The sequence below is a fragment of the Carassius carassius genome, chromosome 33 (genome assembly GCF_963082965.1).
Source record: "Carassius carassius chromosome 33, fCarCar2.1, whole genome shotgun sequence".
Taxonomy (NCBI): Eukaryota; Metazoa; Chordata; class Actinopteri; order Cypriniformes; family Cyprinidae; genus Carassius; species Carassius carassius.
The window spans coordinates 7548804-7558271 of NC_081787.1; the positions used below are offsets into that span (position 1 = coordinate 7548804).

The 9468-nt window shown below is 37.6% G+C and overlaps 1 protein-coding gene across 1 annotated transcript in view; it reads left to right on the forward strand.

The window, feature by feature from the left end:
• Nucleotides 1-7745, forward strand: part of zdhhc9 (zinc finger DHHC-type palmitoyltransferase 9) — a 24336-nt gene extending 16591 nt beyond the window's left edge. Inside the window, exons 3-9 of the mRNA XM_059521527.1 lie at nucleotides 256-414; nucleotides 986-1123; nucleotides 2443-2489; nucleotides 2740-2844; nucleotides 5505-5608; nucleotides 5845-5953; nucleotides 7533-7745. Coding sequence (XP_059377510.1) covers nucleotides 256-414; nucleotides 986-1123; nucleotides 2443-2489; nucleotides 2740-2844; nucleotides 5505-5608; nucleotides 5845-5953; nucleotides 7533-7700 — 830 coding nt within the window. The 3' untranslated portion in view covers nucleotides 7701-7745. The remainder of the gene's footprint in view (nucleotides 1-255; nucleotides 415-985; nucleotides 1124-2442; nucleotides 2490-2739; nucleotides 2845-5504; nucleotides 5609-5844; nucleotides 5954-7532) is intronic.
• Nucleotides 7746-9468: the final 1723 nt, after the last annotated feature.

The following is a 9468-nucleotide window of genomic DNA, read 5'->3' on the forward strand; positions in this document are numbered from 1 at the left end:
GTCATACTAAAACATTATTTTTAAACTGTTTTTTGTACTTGAGGTTTTGAACCATCTTCACAGATCCACACAAATTCTCCTGGCACTGATTTATTGGTGTGTTTTTCATGTCTTTTGTCATTGAGTCATGCTACCAGCTGGAGGGGCCTTGAGTGAGTCCTCCATCAGAGGCTGAGCTATGTCATGCATATGGATCTTAATCAACCTGAATGGCTGTTGGTTGCCATGTTGACTGTTTCTACCCATCTCTTGTAGAAGCGGCCAATGGGAACGTCATAGCTGGACAGCGGCCTCCACCCCGCATCAGGAATGTGCAAATTAACAACCAGATCGTCAAGCTGAAGTACTGCTACACCTGCAAGATCTTCAGACCCCCTCGTGCTTCCCATTGCAGCATCTGTGACAACTGCGTGGGTGAGTAAATGTCATTTTACACTACAACCATCAATTGTACCTCAAATTGTGTGGCTTTTTTTTTTATTCTGTACTTTTAAACTTTCAATTCAGGAAAGAATCCAGAAAAAAATACCAGTTTCTGCAAAAATATTAAGCAGTACAGCTGTTTTAAACATTGATACTCCATTATAATAGAGAATTGTTAAGAGATGAGTCAGGCAGCACACACACTCGCTCACACATATTGCAAGGTTAGTGAGATCTGCTGATATTGGAGTTCACTGAGGGCTCACTTTTGCTCTCTTTGCACAGTCATCCTGAACACAGGGCCATTTGAATGGCCAGTCTGCACCTGCAACACACTCACACACACAATCTCTGGTTTGAGTACCATCTCCCTTTTAGCAGTTAAAAATATATGCCTGCCCTTGCCAGAAGATCCACACTCACTGTTAGAATGCAGAAATGGACTTTCACCAATCTTCCTAAGAGTCTTAAGATTCTGTGTGCCTTTCTCTCTCTCTCTCTCTCTCTCTCTCTCTCTCTCTCTCTCTCTCTCTCTCTCTCTCTCTCTCTCTCTCTCTCTCAGACCGGTTTGATCATCATTGTCCTTGGGTCGGAAACTGCGTAGGAAAGAGGAATTACAGATATTTCTACTTGTTCACACTCTCGCTGTCTCTACTTACCATCTACATCTTCGCCTTCAACATCGTCCATGTGGTTCTACGTGAGTATCAAAGCAAGAAAATATGTGTGAGTGCCGGAGTGTCTTCACTGTTGACATCCAAAATTGGATTAATCGAAAGAGGAATTACATTTTCGTGTTATCAGTAACCATTTAAAATGAAAAGCCGGTCCACTGGTTTAATGATCGTGGTTTCTGGGAAAACAACTGCCTTTAAGCGACACTCAATTTGTATGCGTGGTTCAGGATATCAGAAGAGCCACTATATGCTCTCTTAAATGTCTGCTCTCTTTCCTTCTTTTGATCTTCCTCTTCTCAAAGTGCACTATAGACGGCAAGGAAAAGAGAAGCAGAATTCATGTGAAAGCCTGGACTGTTTGGTCTTGGTGTGTGATCTTAGTTTAAAGTGAAACACATCGTGACTGTCATTCATTACGATTTTTTTTTTTTTTCATAATTCAGTTTTTATGTTTACATGCACAGCTTTTATACAGTCTGAATAAATTCAATAAAACTTCAGATACTGTATGTGTGACTGATGACTGAATGTAATGTTTCCATAGCAATGATGAGTCCTTTTGGAGAAAGCACATACATACCCCACACCACGTCAACACCGGATACATGTGATGCATCGCAACTCAACAAAAATAGATCTCTCTCTTATTATAATAAACAAAGCTGTATGTACTGCTAGCATATTTTGAATGTTTCTATTTTTGACTTTCTGAAGAGTGAAGCTAATCCCTTAATTTTCCCCATCCACTTGAAATGAACATTTTTTCCCACAAATATCATGTGCAAATAATATGATTCTTTTCTGACCATACGTATCCGCAGTCATTGGTTACCCTATAATTGGTCAATGCAACGTGCACTTTTAAGTCTTCTGAAGCCATATCAAACTTTATCATGTCAAACCTTCACCATTGGCTTCATTTAATTTTAGAGCTGTTGTGCAGGTGAAAATCGAGAAATGACATAAATAAAATGGTCTGTTTCTCACAGTTATTGAATGACCATAAGTCACATAGATCCTATTTATAGTTCTTCTTTTGCCTTTTTTGAGTTTGATGGCCTGTGGAAGTGATGGTTAGTAAATTTTCATTTTTGGGTAAACTACTCCTTCATCAGATTTGTATTAAGCTGAATGCAAACGTAGCTACTGTGGTCGAAAAGGTGCTTGTAAACGAACAGTGCAAACTTCTCAGATCTGGCAGAGTGTGGGTGGATGTGTGAAAATCGTCTGTACTTGTAATGATAGAGAGAAAGAAAGGGAGATGCCGAGACACCTGATGCAGTGAGTTACTTTTTGCATGCAGAGATACATAATGTAATTAATAAATCTTTGTGTTTTATAGGTTCTGTAGACTCTGGATTTGTGAATACCCTTAAAGAAACTCCTGGAACATATCCTTTCATCTGGGCTATAGGACCACTTGCTGAAGGTTTTAAAACGAAATGAGCTCCTCATAAACCTGTCATTCTGTAAATGATCTATCATGATATACACAGTGTTTGCATATTAGTTTTCTAAACTTAAATGCAAAAAGCATGCATTTTCTTTTATAAAACGCTTTGTATTGCTGAACAAAGAAATATCCAAGTATTGGATAGTATATATTTTTGAGCATGTTGTTTCCTTGACTCCCCAATGCACTGTGTTGGAGGTTCTGGTGTGTTTTTTCACGATCTGGTCTGTGGTGGGATTGACTGGTTTCCACACCTACTTGATCTCCCTCAACCAGACCACCAATGAAGACGTAAGTTTGTTTCTTACCTGTCTGTTCCAAAGTCTTCTGTTGGTTCTTGACTCCTGCTGCTGTCACATGGCTGGAAAGATAAACACATGCCCTAGAGCATTTCAGCACACTAGATTCAGCAGTCACCTTGGCAACAGTGTCGTCTCGGCAAGCAAGGACAGAGGACATATCAACATGAGTTTTATGTACAGTATTTATGGCACTGTTAATAAACAGGGTACCCATTGCTGTCCCATTATGTTTAGAGAATTAGAGGCACAAATCTCATGTTTTTATACTAACTATTTGCTATGTTATATAAGCTTTTATGTAACAGATTAACCTTGCATGAAAAGAAGCTTTAGATGCATCAGATGTTTATACACCTTATAAAAAATAAGATTTTGGCCTCCAGAGGTTCTGATTGTATCCAACAGATAAAATCATCATAAAATCATAATCATCATTAGCCATTGTTGGACTGATATTTAACTAGTTGTAGTTAAAAAAAAAAAAAAGTATGTCTATATATATTAAAAACTTTTAATAGGTTTGTGAAAATCCCAAACTCCTTATAAAATAATAGGAAATTTAAATGAAAAAACTCTGATCAACATTTTCAAAGGTTAAGCATTTTTTTTTCTCATATTGTGTTCCCTATTCATGCAAAATGCCTTATGTGTAATGTCTAACAAACTAACATGCATGCATATATAATGCTTAGATTCCTTAATAAACTTAATTCACACTTAGCCCTAATGATTAATTTAAAATGTTTTTGCCACATTTGCCCTCTGGCCCTCCTATTCTTGTTAATGAGGAGTAAAAAATAGTGAGAAAGGAAGGAAGCGAGAGGGAAGGATGTAGTTGCTGCAAGTAATATGGTGTGACATGATGGTTGTTCTTAGTTTAAATTGGATTGTGCTTTTAATAGATTTATCAATACCTACAGACATGGTTAGGGATGCACGATCATGATTTTTCATGGCCGATTCCGATACCGATTTTTTACAAGCAAAGTGGCCGATTCCAATACCGATTTCCGATTTTATTTTATTTTATTTTTAAGCAACAAACAAGAAAGAAGAAAAGTGTGCATAAACAAGATGTTTATTTGGTATTTAATAGGCCAAACTGGCTTTTGGCTATTGAAAACAATAACCGTAACCATCTGAAATTAACGGCAGTAACTGCACAGTAAGTAGCCTACATTCAATACAAACATAGATGCTACAGACATCAGCATTTAGCTTTTGTTTTTGAATTGGGTTGAAACTAGATAGAACTGGCCTTAAATAAAAAAAAGATTAACTGTAACCATGTGAAATTAAAGGCAATAACTGCATAATTCTACAATCCAAACAACACCATAAACACACATTCAATAAGAGGTTTCTTAATCAGCATTCAGTATTTTAGTTTTTAAATTTGGTTTTAAATTTAAAAAAAAGGTCTTTACCAGTGAGAGTAAGTAAAAATATGCTATATAAATACATTATTCCAAAATGTTAAAATCAAATAATGTGGGTGCGAATAAAACAAAGATGCAAAGTGTTTCATTCATCCAATTAAAAAATAAAATTAGGGTAATGATTCACATCTATATTTTTTTACTTGAGCCAATGAAAAATAAATAACTATTGTCTCAAGTTAAAAAATATAGATGTGTATCATTACCCTAAAATTTTTTCATTGGATGAATGAAACACTTTTTTTTCCCAGTGTGCTACAGCAGGTGACTTTTAAATCAAATTAAGTCTATGTAATTTTAAGGTAAAATAAAAATAATCATCCTATACAGAACTGACGTTTGCTTCTGGCTTTTCAAACGTGTATGCAAGTTCTAATAAAAAAATAAAAAAAAAAGCATTTCAGTTTTGTCACAGTTTAGTTCGTTTCATTTCTCATCCAACACATGAGAAGTTGATCTGAACATCACTTCACGGTCTACTCGTGTTCAGGGCGCGGACCGGTACAGTATGCGCTCGCGCAGCTTTAGTGCACGCAGAAAAGGGACTCTTTTTGTGCGCCAGTACACCAACGGCTGATCGCTTCCTGCTATCTGTGCCTCAGACATGAAGCTCTGCATTTCCAGTGCTGAACGGCTGCCCGTGTCCTGCGCACAGATTTCAAAATACTTCCACACAAATGACATAGCGAACGATTACAATGTAGTATGTGCACGCGGGCGCACTTCCGGAAAAATCTGCCAAAAAAAGACCAAAAACCGGTGCATCCCTAGACATGGTCATAGCTGCCAGTCAAATTCAGATGCAACTAAACTTTTTACAGAAACCTAAAGCTGGTGTAACATTCTGAGTGGATTACCACACATGAAACTTAGAAACTTTAGATGAATTTCCCCTCCAGATTTGCCTGTGATGCATGCATGCATACATTTCTATCTAGGAGCAGATGAAACAGTAAACTAGATCAAATGAAATCCGTAGGGATGGAATGGATAGAACTGAAAAGGCACATTTAAATAAAGGATAACAAATAAGAGATTCTTTTTTATCAAGCTCCCATTTGTACGGACTCATTATAACATAAAACATCAGAGTGCATTGAAGAGTCAGTAGAAAGTTGGAGGATGAATCAGATTGTAATGGTCCTTGGCAGGTATTACATTGTGCTGGTTTTATTTTTTAAAGTTCTGATCATTCATCTCTACTGTACAGATCAAAGGCTCGTGGTCTGGAAAGAACCGTGTGCAGAACCCATACAGTCATAAGAACATCTTCAAGAACTGCTGTGAGGTTCTGTGTGGCCCCACTTTCCCTAGGTAGGAACATTAATGTATTTTTGCTTGTACAGTGGCCCCAAAAAGTTGTTTAAATGGCATTGCATTAGATGACAAAATATGGAAACCTTCACTTTTATCAGTAAACCCCAGCTTTTGTTTGAAGATGCCACATGGTTTGATATTTCTTTTTTTTTTTTTTTTTTTTTTTTTTAGGTTAGTCCATAAAATGCCACACCTTTTCACAGGATTATATAACTCTTTCTCTCTCCTTCTAGTGTGTTGGACAGAAGAGGGGTGATGCTGGAAGACTCGTCTAGCCCCACCCCCTCTGATGTGTCTGCTGCTTCCACACATAAGAGCAGCAACCCTGTTTCACAAACCACAGTAAGACAGCTTTTTTTTTCTCAGTTTGACTGAACAAGTGAGTGTACATATGGCTGAAATGTTGCTGGCTGCCGTACTGTGCATTGAGTAGTGAGTCTGCAAGAAAGATCCTAAATCAATTACCCTAAGAGCTGGGTGCATTAGAAGGCCGGGAAAAGGAACTATGTGGAGTAAATGAATACATTAAGTGGCTTTAGATAGATTTGGCTTTCATATGGCAGATAGTGCTGTAGTCTGTATAGCACTGCATGTACCATATAAAGGATCTTTGATATTTTTATATTATATGTTTTATTTATTTAGCAATTTAATGCATTTAGGCATCTAGATGTGGTGAAGATAACTTGAAGTTCAAACAGAGTATCAGAATGGGGAAGAAAGGGGATTTAACTGACTTTGAATGTGGAATGGTTGTTGGTGCCAGACCAGCTGGTCTGAGTATTTCAAAAACTGATGATCTACTGGGATTTTCACACACAACCATCTCTAGGGTTTACAGAGATTAGCCCGAGAAAGAGAAAATATCCAGTGAGCGGCAGTTGTGTGGACGAAAATGCCTTGTTGATGTCAGAGGAGAATGGGCAGACTGGTTAGAGATGATAGAAAGGCAACAGTAATTAAAAAAAAAAAACACTAGTTATAACCAAGGTATGCAGAAAACCATCTCTGAATTGGAAAACAGAAGATTGGAAAAAAGTTGCCTGGTTTGATGAAGTCTCGATTTCAGCTGCGACATTCAGATGGTAAAGTCAGAATTTGACGTAAAGAACATGAAATCATGGAACCATCCTGCCTTGTCTCAACGCTTCAGGCTGCTGGTGGTGGTGTAATGGTGTGGGGGATATTTTCATTGCACACTTTAGGCCCCTTAGTACCAAATGGGAGTACATAGGGATGTGGTGGAAGGGAGATTCGCATCATGGATGTGCAGCCGACAAATCTGCAGCAACTGTGTGATGCTATCATGACAATATTGACCAAAATCTCTGAGGAATGTTTCCAACACCTTGTTGAATCTATGCCACGAAGAATTAAGGCAGTTCTGAAGGCAAAAGGGGGTCCAACCCGGTACTAGCAAGGTGTACCTAATAAAGTGGCCAGTGAGTGTATAATAATGTATATTAATAAATATAATATTTAATTGGCTAGAAATTCGTGGCAATCTGTATAAAATATTAATTGTCAAACAATGTCAAAGGTGAAATTGCTTTAGGTGTTTTAAATGTTCCTTTAGTTACTAGATAAGGATTTCCCAACTTTTTGTCTTCTTGTCTCCCACAGAACTATTTTAACTTTTGTTTTTTCTTCTTTCAACTGTCTTCTACTGTTGCACTGATGATAATATTGCATTATTATTAATCATGAGGATTATTATCCTTCTCTTTCTTATAAAACACCTCAAGGTTGATGATTTTTATTTAACAAAACAAAATTGAAATCTTTCCAAGTTCCCTCTGAACCCTGCTTTAGTACCCACTGGATACACATACCTCTGGTTAGGAATGATAGCAACTCACATGTTTACATACAAGTAAATAACGCTCCTTGATTGCTAACGGTGTGTTTGCCCTTCCTGCAGAAATCCTCAGCTCCGCTGATTCCCAATGAACACACTCCTGATGAAGCCAAACCCAGCATTGGTGCAGGCACCCAGAAGAGCACCAGTTCCCCTAAAGAAGAGAAACCCCCCTCACCAACATCCCCCAATGCTGTTGCCCCTGCAGTCATCAAAGAGTTGACCCAGTAGTCTCCTGACTTCTCTCAACCCTCCGATGGTCCTCACAAAAAGGAACACACGCAGAAAAACTTGTGATTCATTTAGAGCAGTGGCCTATGTTCTCTGATACTCTTTTGCAGAACGGGACCCCCTCTGGCCGGATCCTGCACTAGCACTCAAGACAAGTTCTGGAGGTTTTGAGACTCTCCTCTCTGAATCACAGCATGATGAAACTCACAATGAAGGAAATGGGGAGCCATAGACTGAATGAGATGAGAATGGGCTACCCTGAAGCGTAATGAGGACATTATTTCCCTCGAAAGGTCTCGTGAAATGTTTGGTTGATTTTCCAGTGTCATTACCCGTTTCTGTATAGCCTGCCTCCATTATTCATAACCATTGTGTGCCCTGTAAAACCCATTACAAGCTTCTATAGTAGTTGTGCAAAATGCCCTGTGGATCAGACTACTTTGTTTTCAAAGTGTGATAAGGAAAAGTGCTTTAGCCAAAAACTGACATTTAGGCCCAACACAACTGCTTAATTCTGATGATGGGGCCTTTTGGATCAGCTTAGTAAGTCAGTCAGTTATAAATCTGATTCAACTCCGTGTCAAAACAGAAAGTTAAGCTCAGACTTGATTTCACGATCAGCATGGATGGTAGAAAGCAGAGGCTATAAGCTGTGTGTGAGTACAGGCTGATCTGCATCAGTAAGAGTGCCTTATCTATGCTCTACCATAACATCTACAGAGACTCCATAATGCACTAATGCTACTCACATCTCTATATGGAAGTTAATCAGTTTTTTTTTTTTTTTTTTACGATTCTATCAATCTTTCAGAACGCAAAAAAAAAACATGAGTAAAAGTACATAATGTAAAAATAGAGAAGCTGCAAATTCCTAAGAAGTGGAAAACATGTCTGATTTGTTAATATTATTTTGATCTTGAAGTTAATACATTCCCTTCAATATAGTCTTATTTAACGAGGTCTTTCCACATCCACCTGACGTATGAGCAATCTTCCCTTTTTTCCTTTCCGCTAAGAGTTGGATATTACTAGTCAAGGCCTGAGTGCTTCTATGTGCACTGAGTAAATTAAAGATAAAGTTTGGTTTACATCTGAAAATGAACTTTCCCGAGTGTAAGCATGGAACAGTCCAATCCTCCTTCAGTGTCATTTATGCATGCTTTTGCATTCAGTTAAGAACCATCTTTAAATTACGTTGGTTTTACTGTTTTTTTTTTTTCTTTTTCACATTCTTTTCACACTGTTTATGGTAGCAGCCCCAGTTTATAAGCAAATGCGAATTGTAGTCACCTTTTCTAATTTCACTGTAGTATGTTGATGGCCACTTGTAAGGGAACACTATTTACAGACATCAGGGACTCGTATATTTTTACATGAATTCTCATAGCCAGCTACACATTTGTTTCAGAGATGTAAACATGGACAGTATTGTTGTGTGGAAAGAATTTAGTCTCTGATTCATTTGAAGCAGTCAGCTTTATATTTTTTCTTTTATGTTGCCAGTTCAGTGCCATCTTACAGCAGTTTGAAATATATAAACTGGAATGTTTGTGAGATTAATTTAGTTTGATTGTAAGTTCCTTTACTGATGTTGAAGAATGTGTTGAGGGTAAAAGTCCATTTTTGCAGGAAATTTAGTTCTTAAAATACCAACAGAATGTGCTTCTATCAGATCAGGTTTAATTTATAGCAAATGGGATTTTTGTAAATACTTTGGTGTGAACTATTTTGATGATTGATTACACTGTGTATGGAAAATGTGAATATT